At 34.6% G+C, this 19,466-nt stretch overlaps 1 protein-coding gene across 1 annotated transcript in view; it reads right to left on the reverse strand.

Annotated features, from left to right (window-relative positions):
- Nucleotides 1-19,466, reverse strand: part of LOC136835299 (endothelin-converting enzyme 1-like) — a 186,718-nt gene that overhangs the window by 70,442 nt on the left and 96,810 nt on the right. Inside the window, exon 4 of the mRNA XM_067098615.1 lies at nucleotides 1,865-1,927. Coding sequence (XP_066954716.1) covers nucleotides 1,865-1,927 — 63 coding nt within the window. The remainder of the gene's footprint in view (nucleotides 1-1,864; nucleotides 1,928-19,466) is intronic.

Consider the following 19,466-nt stretch of genomic DNA (forward strand, 5'->3'; position numbering starts at 1 on the left):
TGGGACCGATCCCCGGCTTGCAAGTTTGAGTCCAGGGCGTTAGCAATTCATCTGCACAGGAATATAATTGTGTAGTGGCTATTGATCCTTTATACTACCACTGTGTTACAAAATTTAGTGCTTCTCTACATAACCAAACCAGGAGACTGTTTAATGTCACAAACAAATCCTTCATAAGAGCTAATAAAAATATTTAAGGAAATAATAAAAAGGCCTAAAATATGACCTACGGAATTTCGAGGGGGAGACAAAATTTACGGGAAGTGATTGCAAAGCGAGAGGCCATGAATTAGAAGCGGGAGAGGGTGAACCTGAACGTCTTCAGGTATCAGTGCAAAGACAGCTACCGAGTTTCATTGTGAAAAGCATTTGTTGTGAACGAGGGTCCGCTGTTTACAGAATAAGGTGAAGTTGTCTGCCAGTTTCTTGGCATATGCTCTATGTTGCTGAAGTTCTATATTGCGAAAAAGGATATGGTTATAATCCGAGGATCTATTTATGATGGAACGAAAGACTTGTAAACTTAGCAAATAAATGGTGGCAGATGTAAATTTCATAAAAAAACCTGTATAAATCGGAAGATGGACGTGAGTACAAGCCATACGAGAACATGTGGTCGTTAAAGCACTCTACATCTCACCACGCAATATTTTTCTAGTGGGCATTTGGTGGAAACTGGTACGTTTCTTTAGGGTAACGTGAGTAAAAGTCTTCTTTTTTTATTTCGCCTTGGGAAACAAACATTTGAGAGTGAGGTACTAACGTATGTATGGGCAGTGTAGCGTACGAGTGGTTTGCAAGCACATGCGTTATGTGGGATAGATCGAATGGACTAATGCAACTAAGGTAAACTAGAATAAGGGTTTGAAGACCTCAAAGTAAAAGGTGTGCAGTACTGAGTTACAATACATGATAGACAGTCATCAAGAGATAATGGAATGGACTTATATTACTAAGGCAATGTCATGCTCTAGACAGTGGACACTAAAGTTTATACATTTGTGTATTTGTGTGCGCGTGGGTGTTGGTGTATGAATGTATGTATGTGTGTGTGTATAGAAGTATAAGTTTCTTGGAAAGGCTACATACGTAAATAATGAAAGCCATGAGGAAAAGGATCTGCATTGCTAATTATCAAGTACACACACACAACCTCTCTCTCTCTCTCTCTCTCTCTCTCTCTCTCTCACACACACACACACACACACACACATATATATATATATATATATATATATATATATATATATATATATATATATATATATATATATATATATATATACATACATGCATATACATAAAATATCTGTTTGTCTATCTGTATGTATGTATATTTGAAGAGTCGCAGTTCATGTTTCTTGCAACTCGAGGACGAAAGTACCCATCCTTCCCTTTTAAATCAATCACCTTTAGCTAAATTCAGGTCAACTGATGTTGGCCAGTGGTAGAATTATCTTTGACTTCTCGAATAAACTTTCAGCAAAAATAAACAATTTAGGAAAGTCGAAAAACCGACGAATAAACCAAAATAAGGAAAAATTAACATCTAGGCCTGACTAATTAATACTAATCATCAACTCATTATAAAAGTTCTCATGCAATCCCGAGGTCACTTAACAGCATTAGGCTAGCCTAACTAGTCGCCTGGCAAATAAAAAGTTTATTGCGTGATGTCCATGAAAAAAAAAAAAAAAAATAGCCACCAGTTACAATTCTCAAACACACGCACATATCAGCGGATACACAAAGCATTCTCTTCCAACTGAATGTACTGATATTCATACTCGGATGCATATAGTGTACACTTGCACACGTACATCCCATTATAACCACTAAAAGGAAGACAGAAAAATGCTCTTACCTCTGTGTTTGGCGTCCGATCATAATAGCTCGGATGCGGCATCGAAAATCCGGATGGCATCAGCTGAAAACCAAAGGGAAGACAGTGTTAATCATTTTCTCAAATTCCATCCGACTTATTGATGTTGAATGGCAACATACTAAGGCAGCCTTCCGATGATTTTTTATTGTTAATGACCAACATGATAAAATGTATAGCTTCTTTCAACAGGGCATAGTATTTAGCAGAAATATTATAATAAAAAATTTATGAAAAAGAAATTTACCACCTTCAGTAATTATTAGACTTGAAAGTGTTAAAAATCATAATTATCGTGTAAGTGGAATTACGAGGAAATCTCTCATTTTCTCAAAACCCCTCTAACTCTTTAGGTTACTTATTAGTAACTTTGTTTCTTCAGAAGTGAATTAGTTTTAAGGTTACAGGGCTTATTGCAAAACTAATTCTAAATGGTTTAGAACTTTATAAGTAGGAAATAAACCACCATCTTCATTTAGCCCGAATTTAACCTCAAGAAGTATCTGGATTTGCCTTTCCTCCTGCCTTTCAATTGTTGGCACTGTGGCAAATTCTCCGTCTGTGATATCCACTATTTAGACTTTGCGGTTCGGTAATTCATCCCTTGTTAAATCATTGCGAGTTTTTTGCAGGTTGCATGATGAAAATGTCCCTTTACCTAACCACTCTATCTGCCTCATCCTGAAATTTGATTACTTTCATTCATCGTGAGTCAATGTGCTTGATTAGTAACATTCGGAATCCATCAACCTTTTCTTTGGCCGGCGAATGGGGTCTATAAAGCAATACCGGCCGGTAATCACATGTAATACATGTACTGTACCTACTCTCTAAAGATCTTTAAAGAAATCCTTCTGACGGGGTTTGAAGTAAGACGCCTCAACAAAAGTCCACACTGTGTTTTCACTCTTTTCAGGACAATCATCCTAATTTTATCATCTGACCCCTTCGTCTCTGGTGTTGTTGATGGCCTCAACTGTCCTTTTCCATTTCTCATATGTCGTGTGCGTTAGAGATTTGCTAGTTCTTCATCACTGTTCTACAGACCATTTCATGTCCTACCCATTCATGGACAGATGATTCTCGTCTTTATAAATAGTTTTCCTTTCTTTGTGAGCCCTCCCTGATATCTCTTTCCTAGACATCAGTTTATATTCTAATAATACAGAACCAGATGATACCTTGAATTAGAATAGACAAGACTTTGGTCAGCGCTTCCAGTAATATTTGTTGTCTTAGTTTTCGTCTAATACTTCTAAATCTTAATAAAGTTATACAAGTTTAGAATTCATACAGTCAAATCTGCTGCTTACAGTAAGTGTCTGGGAGGGAAGGTGATGGATATGGGTAAATCTTCCCGGTAGAACCTGACTGTCTTTCCAAGATATTCTATTTACTTTATCTCTTAGCAGTTCCTCCAAATTTATGTTGGGCTTAGTCACTTTGTATGGAGCACTGTTCCTACATAGAAGGAGTTGTCGGAGGTATATCTGATACTTTTCGTCAAATAGTGCCTCACTTTATACTTATGAGTTTGACTCATTTCTTCTGCATCAAAATGTAACCATTCTTCATTTGGTATCTTAGATCCTTTATTGGGCATTGCCTTTGACTAACTAGTGACTGACATTGGACCACATTAGGATCCGTATGTCCACTGAAACTGTCAGGAACTTCAGAAACGAAGAGTCAACTGCATTAAACTGCCATTCTTGCTTATTCGGCAAAAACGTTAAAATATAAAATCAAATCCTTAGGAGCTGTCCCTCAGGCAAGTAGAGATGTTATTTTAAAAATAGAAACCCACAATCTATAGGAACATTTGGAAATTGAATGCAAGAAAGGCATACAGAAAATACTAAAATCTAAAAGAAATTGACTGGAAATTTATCCTTTCCTCCATGATCTTTTTCTGTATGGAATCTAACGTATATAACCTCTGAAGAGAAAAACTCCAAGACGTAAAGATTATTTATTTCAATCTGGTTCCACTATTTTCTTTCATTAATCCATGGATTTTCTAAATATAAGTTTGAAGCCAATCAGGTCGACCTCACCTTCCATAAAGACGAAAACAACTGATAATAAAACCCATCTCGTTTTGTCACAGCTCCTCACAAATTTCATTGCTTCTGCTAATTGGAAAAAATATAATTGATCTTAAATGGATTTCATTTCTATTCTTTGCTGTTGCAGGTGTTCTCTTTTTATATTTACTAAATAAAGGGTAAGAAAAGTTTATCTGTTTATTTATGGAATTTCAATCAAACCTTCATTCACTACTCAGGTGCAATTGGTATTTATGTGTACCATAAGTGTGTCAATTATGGTTAAGCAATTTTACCTTTGTTTGCTAATTATTATTCTTTCAGTGATAACTTTGGATGCGTTTGAATCTATGAAAGAGAGACAGACATACGCAAAAATTTTATTGTCTCTCACCTTGAATGAGAGAGAGAAAGAGAGTGAACAACATTCTCACACCATACATCCTCAGGGGAAGAGAGAGAGAGAGAGAGAGAGAGAGAGAGAACAACTCTCTCTCTTTCTCTGATAATCTCGAAGAACATATCCGATAAATAAGGATGACAATATAAGTCACTGAAACGATGCGGGTAAAATAACAAAATACTACTGGATACAAGAGTCTAAATTAATAACCCTCAAGCTTCCACATTCTCTGTCTGTATGTCTATCTGAATAAGAAAGCATAAAGAGAAAGTAGAATGAGTTTCAAAAATTTAATCTTTTCACGGCTGGTTTCGCTATGTACTGTTTTTTAATAAATTACAAGGCCTGGCTAAGATAAGCGGGAGGAAATGCGCATGCATGAGCAAAACACACACACACGTCCATATATACTGTGTATGTATATATATATGTATATATATATATATATATATATATATATATATATATATATATATATATATATAAAATATATATATATATATATATATATATATATATATATATATAATTACAGTATATATATATTGTATATATATATTATATATCTAATATATATATGTGTATATATATACACTGTGTATATGTGTGTGTGTGTGTGTGTGTGTGTGTGTGTGTGTGTGTGTGTGTGTGTGAAGCTTAATACGATCGCATTTTTCTTCACTTTCAGCCCCAAGAGGAAGAAATCCAATACAACGTTTATTTTGATTTTCGTGAGGAGTGATGCCACGCCCACGCTGAAGAACCTTGGGGTTATTTACTGGAATGCTTGGAATTCCTTCTTTTTTTTATATAAAATCTTCCTCATGAATAGATGAAAAGGTTCCTTAGAAATGGGATACCAAATGCAAACTCTGCCCTTCGTCAGTGTTGTGTCTGATGATACAAATATGGCACAGACATCACATTTTATCGCACAGAGCATCCAATACATGCTTACTGTCACGTGTAAAACTCAAGAATATTTTTTTCCTGCAGGCTTCCAAATAAATTCGACATGTGAAATAAATAGAAAAAGCTATAAATTGAAAAATATAACTACTAAATACTTGATAAAATTCAGTTCATTAAAGTATAAAAAAGTACTGTTCTCAATTTAGGATACTAAATTTCAAGAACTATTGATCAACTTTCTCAGTAACCGTATTAGCTGGCTGAACAGGTACCGACTGTTGCTAGTTACACTTATACTGCTGTCTGGAACGGGCACAGTATTGCATTTTTTCCTCACATCCGGATTTTCCTTCCTTTAATAATTAACAGTGAACTGGAAAAAGAAAGAATAGTCGTGTAATGTATTTCCAATACCGCCTAAATAAAGAGAAAATTTGGTGAGAGGATCCTCATGAGACAGGTACTGGGAGATAACGTCGTCGAAAGAAGTCTGCTGGCTTCTAGGACAGTATAGCTTAGTTCTGTTTCGTCCTTGGGGTTTGTTAACTGTCACCACAATGACCAAGTGGGAATGGATCAGGGGTCGGGGAACTTTTTCTGGTACTGCCCAAAAATGTATTTCGTAAAATGAAATTACTGCATACTTCAAAATAAACAAGGCAAACCAATTTTTTAAAGAAAAAATCTGATATTTTAAGCAAAAATTTAAATGAAAATAGTTACTGTTTTCACTATTATTGAGAAAAAAATGCAAGACACTATAATTTATGAACAGCACACAAAGTAAGTAAGGAAAATGGACATCAGAGCTAAAGAATTGCTTTCAAAATTTTTTAATTCAAGGTATTGGGATCACGACGCCGCTTCGTTTTTGATAAACTAACATTAAATCACTTGCCATAAAAAAAAAAAAAAACACTTTTTTAAAATGAGAAGTAAACTAGCAAAAGCTGTTTGATAGATGTCTCCTCGTACCATACACACTTTGTTCATAAATGTTCATTTTTCTCCCACTTGGGCAATTCACCGTTCTCGACCCCTGCAGATCATCAGACAGAAAATTTTAAATTACTCCACCAGAAAAGAAGCTGTATTATCTTTTACAACTGATTTTAGTATCACTGTTATGATTTCATTACAAAATGCAGAAAATTGATTTCCTTTGCGATATGCTGAACGAATTTATTGAAATTGCTCTTTTTTCTCTTAGTATAATTAACACAAGTTGATTATTAGTCCGGGTTTTGGAAGAATGATATCCTTAATTCCAAGCATGTAGATAATTATAGAACCATGTTCTATTCTATCTAGGTTGTCACTGAACTTCAGACTTTATTTCAATACTTGTATCAGCATACAGTCAACCTGGCCGCTGGGAGGGAGGGAGGGGGGGGGGGCAAGCTAAGCTAACTCAGCGCCCGTCCCAAGCCAGGATGAATAGGGCAAGGTTGGAGTCAGGAAGGGCATCCGCCCGTCAAATATCTGTCAAATCCAATTATGAAATGAGCCGTTCAAGAAAGAAACAGCTGGAGGAGGCTCATTAAAAACAATGACCCCGACTAGGGATTAAGCTGAGAAGAAGAAAAAGAAGATTAGGAGTACTCAATCAATATATTTGGCTGTAGGTGCCAAATTCTATTTCAGAGAGTCTAATATCCTTAAAATATCAAACGCACTAAAGGTGTTTCATCATTTAACCAAAACTACTTCGCCAGTAACTTAATGTGACATTTATCGTCCATGAAAAACTTGAAAAGCATGTCATGAGGCTGAAGTGAAATGTAGATACTCTGCAATCATTTTTTATATCGGGTAATTTCAAGCACCTTTTAGCCACTTCTTTGACTATTTAATTTTTAATTGTACATTTGTGTGAATATGATTTTGTACCGAATGCTTCCTTATGTCCTTTAGTGGTATGGTGTAAAGATTTAGAATGTAGAATGCAGCATTATAGCGCGTGGGATATAATAAAATCTTGTTAACTATCTGCTTTGTATCATATACACATACAAACACATATATAAATATATATGTGTATATATATACATATATATATGTATATATACATATGCTATATATATATATATATATATATATATATATATATATATATATATATATATATATATGTATATATATTTCAGACATATGTGTATTTGTATACAAATAAGACAACCTCGATTTATTGCTCGTTCATTTACCGAGAGCATTTCACGATGCAAAAACCTGCATTGAAAGAACGACTACAAACAATAAAATCCTAATCCAATCCAAATCTGCAGCATCACTTGGCCTAACGGCGCATCATCAGTAATTCAGCCGGCGGTCCTTCGTCCGGCTCACCTGTTCGCCTTTAAGTTTAGTTACATGAAATGCAAACATTTTGCCGGTGGGGCTCGTGGTTAGGTCAGGGCGGAAGGAACCAGTATTTACCATGAAGGATTTAATTAAGTCTTTACAAGTCCTCCGCTGTTTTCTTAATCTACTTTCTGAGAAAGAGCATCGCTTATTTATATTTCCCCTGAACTTCTTGTTTCAGCCAGTGTCGTGATACAAAACAGTTTTCGCTTGTATGATCTGCTTGCATGAGGTTTATTTTCAATTTTCCGTATAATATTCAGATACTGGCTTCTCTTCATCAGCATACAAAATAAAATGCGAGAAGAAAATACAATAATTATAAAAATGGGCCTGCCTATACATCTAAGAATGAGTATGAAAAATATACTTCACCTAATATCTGAAAACTTTATACAATTTCTGAAAATGATCTACTGGAAAGGTGAATTTTCATATATATTATAGAAAATCTGTGCCAAGGCTATCATGCAAATAACTCTTGGTCTAGCTTGATAAGATAGTTTGGAATCTCACCTGCATAATAACGAAAGAGAAATTTCCAAGTGAGAAGTAAGATAAGTGAATAGATATGAAAGATACTGAGAAATTTATGCAATGAAGTAGAAAGTGCAATATTCAGATACTGGCTTTTTTATGCTTCTTTTTTATCAGCATATTAAATTTATCACTCCAGGTTATCATGAACTAAAGTTGCAAATAAAAAAAATGAAATCCATATATATGGGAAGGTTCCACTCGTTTCGCGTGGAATTTTTATTCAATCTATTGAGAAAAGAGTAGCATCCTTTACTTCCGCTAATCTATTGTGGTTTCATAAATGTTCATGAAGAGGTAAAACATTCGTACACACATACCCACTCACGGGTACACACACTCAGATACATTATATATATATATATATATATATATATATATATATATATATATATATATATATATATATATATATATGTATGTGTGTTACTTTTCAGATGTTCCTCCAGTGTCGTTGAGATGACAATTGCCAGCTGCTTTGATAATAACCTACTACAACTGACTGACTATAGAACACGCTAATTAACAGTTCAAGTCAACAGAAGTACTATGGGCTTTATCAAATCAGGCTCATATCTCTCTCTCCTGGTTTTCGGCACCAGGTTCCCTTATTAGCTAAATGATTGCCTTAACCATTATTACCAATCCAATTACATTTTCTATAAATTTTATCTAACTTCATGAAACAGCAGCTCGGGATGATGAAGATGCAATCTACTGCTCAGCAGCGATCGCAAGGCAACGGGCTTCTGGCTTGATCTTTAGAATAATCAAGTCAGGGAAGCCACAAGTCATAACAGACTTTCAGGCATTTCATATCGGAAATCCTTGCAGATACCCATAAGCAATTTATCCTCGACTCAAATATCAGAAATTATAGTTTTAGGATCGTAACTGTAAAAAAAAAGGATAGAAATGGCGATATTTTCCTATGCGATAATGAAATACAAGCGTTTATTCCAAATGATACACGAATTTATTTCATGATTCTATAGGAAAAATAATAATGAAAGGAATTCTTGTTATTATTCAGAATATACGTTTTCTTGTCGTCGAACTCCGATCGACGAGTTTTACCGAGATCTCTTTCTGTAATAATCTTTGATTTCCCTGTCTAAACTCGACATCTAAACTGTCACTGCTGCTTTAAAATCTTAAAACTACACTGGAAGACCACTGTAGTTTTAATGAACTGCCAACTTGATTTTGAAAAAAAAATGTAAAGCAAAATGCATCTCAAAAACAATCAGACTCACTTACAGTTTTTAAGAAATAACATTAACATTTTTGCCCGAGAAAAAATTAAGAAAAAAAGACGAGACTCGGTAAAGTCGTATACCGAATTCTGGTTGTCGTCTAGCTCCAAAGAAACGGGAAGAGAAGGAGAGATAATTATCACTGATGAGGGCGGGGTAGAGGTCCGGGGACGGGGGGAGGGACCGGGAGGGGAGGCCGGCCAGAAAGGGGTGTTGTAGCCTTTGGTGGTGGTGGAAACATCTCCTTTACAGATGCTTCTTATTGAGGAATCCAAGGTTGGGCCATGTTAGGGTAAACCAGACTAAGTATGCTTACCTGAATATTTGACGATGCTTCACCCTTCCCTTCCCTCTCTCTCTTTTCATCTCCCCAACAGCCCCCGTCCCACCCACCCTTCTCTCCAGTCCCCTCTCTCACACTATTCACAGACTCTCCTTCTTGACTCATGTCTCCCCTTCCTTCTCATCCAAACTTTTTCTGGAGATTTTCTTTGACTTTTTCGACGTTTCTTTTTACGATCGTGTTACCGTACTCAGGGTTTTCCATCACCCCTCAGTCCATCTGCCTTCTCTCTCTCTCTCTCTCTCTCTCTCTCTCTCTGTATTCCTTCCTTTCATCAGATTCCCACTGGTTTCAAAATTGGGTCTTCTTTGGTGTTACATTTTATTCACATAAGATATAATATTTAAAGACTTTTTTATTGCAGTTCAAGCTTTATTCTTGAAAAATTTAATTTTATTTTGCTTCATTTTTCCTCTTGCTTTTTCTCTAGGACTTAACCATATGAGTGACAACAGCTGTTAGAAAATAAAAAGTTTATCGTCCATAAAAAAGTAACAGGATCCCCAGTGAAAGAGAAATCTTTCTATAAAGACGCCGAGAGAGGGATGAGGTACATTCATCAAAAATCTAATCACCTAATGTTTCCGCAAATATGGAACCATAAATCTTCTGGTTATACAATGAGAGATTTTTTCTTCCGTTGTTCTTTAAAAAGAAAAGGTTAACAGTGAGCAATTTTTTCCTTAGTATCATATTAACTCGATTGTATATATACATGCTTTCAATTCAAAATCGTGAGGAAATCTAAAAAATTTTCCTATTATAAACAATTAAACCTCCTAAATACCAGCCAATCTTCGTTCTTATTCATGTGCTTGGCAATCCTTACGTCGTTAAAAGCTTATTGGGGAGTGATCATGATGTCCATATTATTTTGAAATTCACTTCTCTTTGTCTGTCCGTAATACTTCAAAATTAATTCTTCTTGTCCTACTCTGAAACTTTGATTGTGAAACCACTCCCGCAACGCTAACAAAGGTTCCTATCCCCTATCCTAAATAAAACTGCACTCTACAGTCACTTATTCATAGCCAATCTTCAATTAAGCTTCCGTAATTTTGTACCTAGATCAGTGAAGTATTAACGTCAATTATCTAAAATACAGAACGGTTTTAACGACCATTCTTTCGATAATACTTTAAGAATTCCGTAGCATATATACTCTGCAAATCCTCAATGAAAAACGAAATACGAAATCAGAAAAAGTCGGGGTCATAAAAAAGGGCGTAATACATTAACCACTGGAACAAGATTAATCTTTCTTAAAGGCTTCATAAACATTTGTGAGTGGATTTGGTTCCTGATTGCAACCACTTGGTAAAATGAAGCAATTCCACCTTAGTCAATGAGAGATCTTCAATGGAAATTTCACACAAAACTGACCAACATCTTTTTCCTAGAGGCCGTAAGAGAGAGAGAGAGAGAGAGAGAGAGAGAGAGAGAGAGAGAGAGAGAGAGAGAGAGAGAGAGAGAGAGAGAGAGAGAGAGAGCACAGTAGTGAGCCAGGTCTTAAGTAAGACAAGCCGCTAAGTATTTCCTTCCAAATTTGTGTCTAATAAGAAAATACTTTCTGTTCTTTGACTACATCGAAAGTTGTATATTATTTTTCTAGTATTACCATCCACGTTTACTAAGTGCGCAACTATCTCACAATATTAGTACTTCGGTTTCAAGAAATTTCATATAGGGATTCAATATATCCATCGATACTTAATAAAATTTCGCAGATCGGCTAAAGCATAATATACATATACCACAAACAATTCAGGAAAAATTACTTTTCATTACATTAACACAATGGTGATATTTTTGGGAGAAGTGTCTAAAAAGTGATTTGTTAACTTCTTTAAAAAAATGATACAATGAGGTCGAGGTAACTTTATTATAGCCAAACAAAACCTGATTTTTCAGAAATTGCAACGTTACTGTTAATACTTTTAGTGAAAAGAATTTATATAATTAGCAAATCTTGTATGGACAGAGGAAAATATCCTTTTAAATTGTATCAAATGAAAAAATTCTCTTTGTGGAACTGCTTAGGGAGATTATAGAAAAAACCGCACCAAGTCCTAGCAAAACAATGATTATTGCTCACTGGGCCGTATCATTTGCCTTGCCTTTTCAAAGACTTTGAAAAACAAAATTGAGAGATATCAGAGAATCATATCCTGTCTCTTCTCCCTCCTTCTCCACTTTCGTTTTCTCACGACAGATCCTCCCTTCAGGCTATGAAAGGGCCAAGGAGTTGACCCATCGTCGGACCCTACACTCCCAGCAGGATATTTGAGATGGTCTTCCAAACTGATCAGGATATTTGATAAATAAAGAAAACCTCCTTATGGACGAATTCAGGATATTGAAGGATAAAACTGCAGAGTACCATTTTATCTTGAGAGAGAGAGAGAGAGAGAGAGAGAGAGAGAGAGAGAGAGAGAGAGAGAGAGAGAGAAGAGAGAGAGAGAGAGAGATGTAAACTGGAGTAGCATTGACTTTGGTCATAGACGCGGATAGCATACAACATGTACTCTGACAATTTTAGAAGACAAGTGTTGGGAATTTTATTGTTGGTTAGAGACCTAAGCTGAATATGATTACTAAATTTGAGTAAAAATTATTATTCGAGATTTTTCACTTTGTAAATATTTGAAGTTCGATCTATGCCTCTTTGTTTTCGAATTTGCCTTCTTACTTTATATTTCTTCTATTTACCTATAAAATATTCGAAATAATAAAGAAAGACATAAAAAAGGCAAAAATTAGTAATATAAAAAATGATATGAGGGAGAAGATAGTTAATGCAAATATAAGGGAATTTCCGTTCTTTAATTTCGCCATCATAAATGAAAGGATCGACTCCAGAATAATATCTATCGGCCATAGAAAGGAACCCGAATGGGCTACGTAGAATCCAATGAAATCCCTGACTTTCTTTTGATGGCTGCTCATTGCAGATGACAAGATCAATATGGTGAAGCCTTGAAGGTCGGAAATGCCGTGTCAGGAGAGTAACCAGACTTGTTAATGTAATTTAAAATTTCAGAGTAACATCACTGTCTTCTGTTACTTGCATGAGCTTTTTAGCCACTATTGATAATGTTACGGGCACCTAGAAATAGCTCAACTCCTAATGTCTCTAAAGATGGATGCTTGCAACAAATTTCACTGCGTGGGATTGCAACTTACATTTCCCCAAAAAGACAGTTTCAGCAATATGCTTAATCTTTTCATTATTCTGCAATAGCATTCCTACAAATTTTCCATTTTTAATAATGTCAACTGACGTTTCAAAACTTATTTGAATTTCAACAAAACGTTAATCGTATGTATTTTATGTAGGTACAATTTTACCTGTGTTGCAAACTCAAAAATTAAACAAAAACACAAAAAAGTAAATCCAATTAACCTTGCGCAAAACTACATAGCTGTTTCATAAAATAACTATGTAGCATATATGCAATGAACAAATACTAATTGGCTGAAAGTACAGATCAGTGAATTTTGTATCTGACAAACTGTTACCTTCAGCAGCGCATCGAGTTTTCTTTTTTTTTTTGTAGGAAAATTGGAAAAACCTTCTCTAGAACCAATATAGGTGTGTTTGAAGGATTTCTAATTTCATGCTTAGTATTTAAATTTATCTAAAATAATTTGTAACCAGAGTTCCATCTACTTGTAGGGGCCAATACTGTTTTCTCATGCATGATATCCATTCATGACAGCCAATGATCGTTACTAAGATTCTTGAGGAGCCAAAAGAAGCAACCTTCTACTGCCTTTCCTTATTCATCAAAATCGTTCTATATACCATCTCATGGTAGATTAAATTTGTTTTTTGCTGGTTCACAATAGCTGTGGTCTGGATACAAAGTCCACTTGTCTCTAATTTCATCGTAAATTTAGAAGCTATTGGGCATTTCTTGTTCTTTGTCAAAAGGTTTCCAGCTACTGCAGTGAGTACATATCCTGCTTACAGAGTCCAAAATGAGAACAATTTCATAAAGATTACTGCATCCTTCTTTAGGATTCCGGTGTCTTATAACACTGGCGTGCTTGCAGGAGGCTGAAGTTAGGATCTGCATTTTATATTCTTGCATGAATACATGACAGAAAGGATAAATACTTCTCTACATTGATCTTTATTGTAAAGCCTAGGCCACCAAAGCTTTCACAGAACATATGTAATAGTTTTTGACACTCCAGATCTATCCTTATGGTGTTGTAGATATCTTTAATGTTCTGAGCATAGATGGAAAGCCAAGATCCCTCAATAATTAATTACCTAAATTAATATCACATGCATGTTAGTAAACACGATTCAGAAAGTACTTCCCATAATTAGACATCTATCAAGAGAAACGATTACCGTTTAAAAAAACAAAAGGGTGTGTTTATGATATAAAAAAGGGACAAATTCATCAGGAAAATATTCAAGCATTTCATTAGTGGAGCATCTGAACCATAAACGTTGAACGGAACCACATTGGTTTCACAAATGTTAACGTCTATGAACAGCCTTTTACAATTCTGTGATTTCAGTTATTATCGCTGCAAAAGGCGTTCAAAATGCAACATAATAATTACCTTTACCTTGGCTACCACTTGCATGAGCAATTAAAGCAATGTATTAAGACACATGCAATATGCATTCAGTTTCCAAAACTCTCGTAGCATGTGAGGGACACAATAAACTTCTACAGTTTGTCAGATATACCTAGTGAGCAGGCGTGTTTCGTACAAACATAACAATAAAGACACCTGATTACTATATATATATATATATATATATATATATATATATATATATATATATATATATATATATATATATATATATATATATATATATATATATATAACATATACTATTATGAAAAAATTTAGAGTCAAACTGCTACATAAATTGACCTATAATCACCACACTAGAACACCTGATTAAGTTAACATGTTCAATGGCTTTTTCAGAAGGATCCGTATGAGTATTGGCTATCGGCCTTGTCTCACCGTTTTTCCTCTGGGGAAAAAATTTTTTTTTCCCTATAAAATCCATTGGGTGTTTGTTGGCTTGAGGGGTGGCTTAGATTAAAAGAGACCCAATGGATTTTTCGGAATACAGCCCCAAAGACGTAGCCCCGTTGGACCGAACTCGGGTTCTACGCTAATGAAACGAGACTGCTAACTACTAAGTTATACGGGTTATACCTTTTTGATGCTCTCATGTTGGTGTTAAAGGCCACTAACCACTGCACTATGGGGTCGAAATGTCATTAAAATTGGATTCCAGTTTAAGGACATAAATGTTTAGTCAAGCCTGTCTACGTGAAAGGAACTAATCACCCCATTCAACAAGCCCAGTCATTTTTCTCCTGTTGTTAGCGGCCGCAATTACTGGTGTGAACCCAATTGGATCCTATGGAGGAATAACGTCTTTGGGCCTGTTGCGATGGGGTGAATGCCTTATTTACATAGGCCAACATGATCGAACGTTCCAGGGCTAAATTTTATATTAAATTTACAATAAAACAGATGATGAATCTGGGCATATTTGGATTATTAGAAATAATAGTAGTTCATTGAATCTTCTAACATGAATATTGATCTTGAAGGTCCTGATAACTTTATACTGGCTAACCTCTGATACCTGTACGCCTTATACAACAATGAGACATGAAAATCTGATCAGGTGCTTTGTGGCTTTATAAATGAATATCTTGATTTACAGTTGGAAATATACGATAACTATAAAATGACCGCTTTTAGCAAAATCAACTGTGTTAATATTTTAGGTTTTGTATCAGGTATAATTTTATTAAATCGAATGATGAGATATATCAACAAACAATATGTATCCATGGGGGTGCTAATTATATTTTAATATAAATAATCTACTGTTATATTCCTACGAAAACAAACTCTTAACCATACACAGGGCAGGTTAAAATATAATTGCACTTTTAGATGTATTGATGATTTAATGTCTCTAAACAACATGGTTGTATTGCATAATGTTTGTGTATATCCCATAGTTCTAGAAATATCCAACACTAATAGGGACCAAAATACAAAAGGCTCACTTTCAGATATAAATATCAAAGTTAATAACAATATTTTCAGATAAAATGTATGATAAAAAAGGCACTTTAATTTTGAAATACCAGGATTTCCAGCGTTTTTCTTACAAATACTGACTAGTATGGCTTTTTGAGTGTTCTGGTCACAGTTCAGTAGCTTTGCTAATCTTTGTTTATATGTATGTGTATACACACACACACACATACATATATATATATATATATATAGAGCAGTAACATGTATATATATATATATATATATATATATATATATATGAATGATTTACAATATAACACTCAGATGACTAATCAAATAAAAATTAATTAGAAGCTAGTCAAAGTTGAAGTTCTCTATCAAATTCAACTTGAACAGAGAAGTGTTTATTAACAATAAATTTAATATTTAAAAGTTGACAGTTGAATGTAAAGACTCTGCCTTCCATACAAAGATTAGCAAAACTACTGAACTGTGACCAGAACACTGAAAAAGCCATGTTAGTCAGTATTTGTAAGAAAAATGCTGGAAATCCTGGTATATCAAAATTAAAGTGCCTTTTTTTTATCATACATTTTATCTGAAAATATTGTTATTAACTTTGATACTTATGTCTGAAAGTGAGCCTTCTGTATTTTGGTCCCTATTAGTGTTGGATATTTCTAGAACTATGGGATATACACAATAAACATCATACAACACAACCATATATATATATATATATATATATATATAATGTGTGTATATATATATATATATATATATATATATATATATATATATATATATATATATATATATATATATAGAATCTTCCTTTTATTCATGCACTCAATTAGATAATATAATGGGTATACTGTAATCAGAGTCCTGGATCTGTAAGTGGTGTTGTGGTCTAGTATGTGAATAGTATCATCATATTTTATTAACATACTTGTTGATTATTTTTCTATTTAATTAGGTAATTTATTTAATTTCTGTACATATTTTTTCATGTGTTTGGTTACAAATTCAATTATCATTTAATTTACCTGTCTGATCTCTCATATTCAGAAACATGGTTATTTTTTTTTTCTGAAATTTCAGGCTTTTTGGCTTGATATCATGTACAGTCCTGCCACCACAGGGTATTACAACCAGGCAGGACAATCAACGCTGAAGGCACTATAAATTCTACATGCATCTTCCTCTTCCAGTAATTGTAGTCATCACTATCCCAATTTTACATATAGTTAGTTACTGTATCTGAAAGGCAGTCGTAATCTAGCACTCAATATCTTTCCCATAACTTGGTCACCAAGCCAGGTCTTTGTATTCATGAGTTACTGCTTTGTTTCCTTAGTATATTACACTTGTAGCCTGTATTAAAAAAAACGTAATATTTCTTACTTATGATTTCTTTGTTTTTCACCAAAATCTGTACCTCACCTACAGAGCAAAATATCAGACAAAACTCACTGCTTTATTTGCTGAATTCAGGATTATCTCCCAATACTATATTAGCAATGTCGAACAATCTCTACAGACCTCTAACTTGATAGCACTCTCTTATTCTGGAAAATAAGGATTTCCAATTCCACCCGTTTTCAAGTCTATTTACCTGACACTTTCAAGGTTTTCTTCTTCACTATCCTAACATGCAGATTGATGCACAAGTTTTCACAAGAAAAAATTGCTTTCGTTCTCTATCTTAAAACACTTTCCTCCTAGATTAAACGTTTTACCACTCCTTATGCCACATATATTACGGAAATAATTAATCTCAACACTTCAACCTTTCTTTTCTTCCTGTTCAAACCAGAAAGATGGAGAAATGAACATCAACATGGACAGCAGAAAATGGAAATGGCTGATTGGTATAATGCTTTGGGATTAAAGATAAGGTAGGTAACAGGGTGTGCAAAAACTTAGGAAGAGACTTGGAGTTTTTATGGAAGCAATTGTAAGAATGCTTGGAAGTATTTTTGAGCCACATCTCATTTATGCAAGTGAAGCACAGATACTGAATATGCAATAATGACAATAGGCTGGAGCATTTGTGCTGAATCATTTCCGTATCGTAAGAAACGTAAAATAAGTTCCAATGGTGAGCAATGTGGAGATACATAAAAAAAAAGCGCAAAAGGGTTAGGATAGATGAAAGGATGGGCCAAAGCTGAAAAACTATCAACAATTACCTCATGTGATCAGTAAATGCTGGAGTGTTGCATTTCAGTTCCACTGTAGTTTATGTGGCATCAAGTACTGCATTTTCAGAGAACTTTCTACATATCTTTCCTTCAGGAATGTTAGGTTTTCACACAGAGAATCTATCTAGAAAGTTAAAGAAAATACGAAAAAAAAAATATTATGCGACAAATCTGTCTATCTGTCTACTTATGTAAAAACATAACACCCCTGTAGCGTCAACCTTTTCTTCAGTAGACACAACGAGTAGTTAAAAAGATCGCTGAAAAGTCTAGCAAACAGAAGCCAGCCCCTTTCACCCGAATCCCGGGTGGTCTGATAATTATACAACATTCTTCATTATCTTTTCTTGCCGTCGAAAACCTAAATAGAATTATCCTTCTCTCTCTCTCTCTCTCTCTCTCTCTCTCTCTTTTATATCTTAGTGTGGAGTACAACATACATTTCAGCCTGTCTCATTTCAGGTGCCAAAGCTAATAAAATAAGCTAGGGGTTCATCTCATACTTGTTTTTCTTTACTTAATTTCCTCTTTAGTATTCCGTAATTCATAAGAAATATTCCAATCACCCTCAAAGAAGTATCAGAGCTGCTCCAGTTAAGTTATCTGCGGCCGGTTCTAAATTTAAAAACAAGGTCGTACATGTAAACCACATATATAAAATACAAAGTATTGTTTTATTAGTAAACTCACGAAAATACCAACGACTGTGCCATCGATAAAAGATTCCCAAAAGAAGAAAAACCCTGATGCAAGTTGGTAAAACTCAAAGGTTTTCTGATCAGTGACTTCAGTCTCCAAATCATTGGATTTGAACGGAAAATAATCTCTCTGACTGAACTTAGCTTATATCTAAGCTATGATTCAGAGAGATATTGTGTCTAAACTCAGGTATTCAAGGAAAGCAAATAACAGTATTCTTGGTATTCCGGCATTGGAAATGTTTTTAGAACGCAACCTTGCCAGACAGAAAAATGTGATACTATCGATTCTTGCCAATCGATGCTGTTATACTTACGTTCCTTGAGCTGAGCAGACCTGACATGATGTAGATTACTTAAACATCCTATGTTGTGATCTCACAGAAGAATATAACAAAAACAAGAGGTTATATATAAACTAAACAGCAGATCAGGAAAACTAACGATTTTTGGCAGAGCAATTGTTCAAATGTAGTTCATTTTCGCTTGCCAGTGTATTCAAGTGTTTGGCTGTTTTCATATGCAACTAGCGTGGCAGATAGTTGATTTCACCAGATAAATTCATATTTTTAATGTATGACAAAAATCGAATAAACGCCAAAGTCAGTAACATAAACCCATTTCAGTTTAGACTAACTGAAAGTCAAGTTAGATAACAAACCTACTTTACCAACGATGTTCCAAACGGAAACAAAGTTTCTTGCTTCTGCTGGATGAAAAACCATTAGAACGGCCAAAGCTTTACTGTATCTCTGCGGAAGTCCCACTTTCATC

Source organism: Macrobrachium rosenbergii, chromosome 55 (genome assembly GCF_040412425.1).
Source record: "Macrobrachium rosenbergii isolate ZJJX-2024 chromosome 55, ASM4041242v1, whole genome shotgun sequence".
NCBI lineage: Eukaryota > Metazoa > Arthropoda > Malacostraca > Decapoda > Palaemonidae > Macrobrachium > Macrobrachium rosenbergii.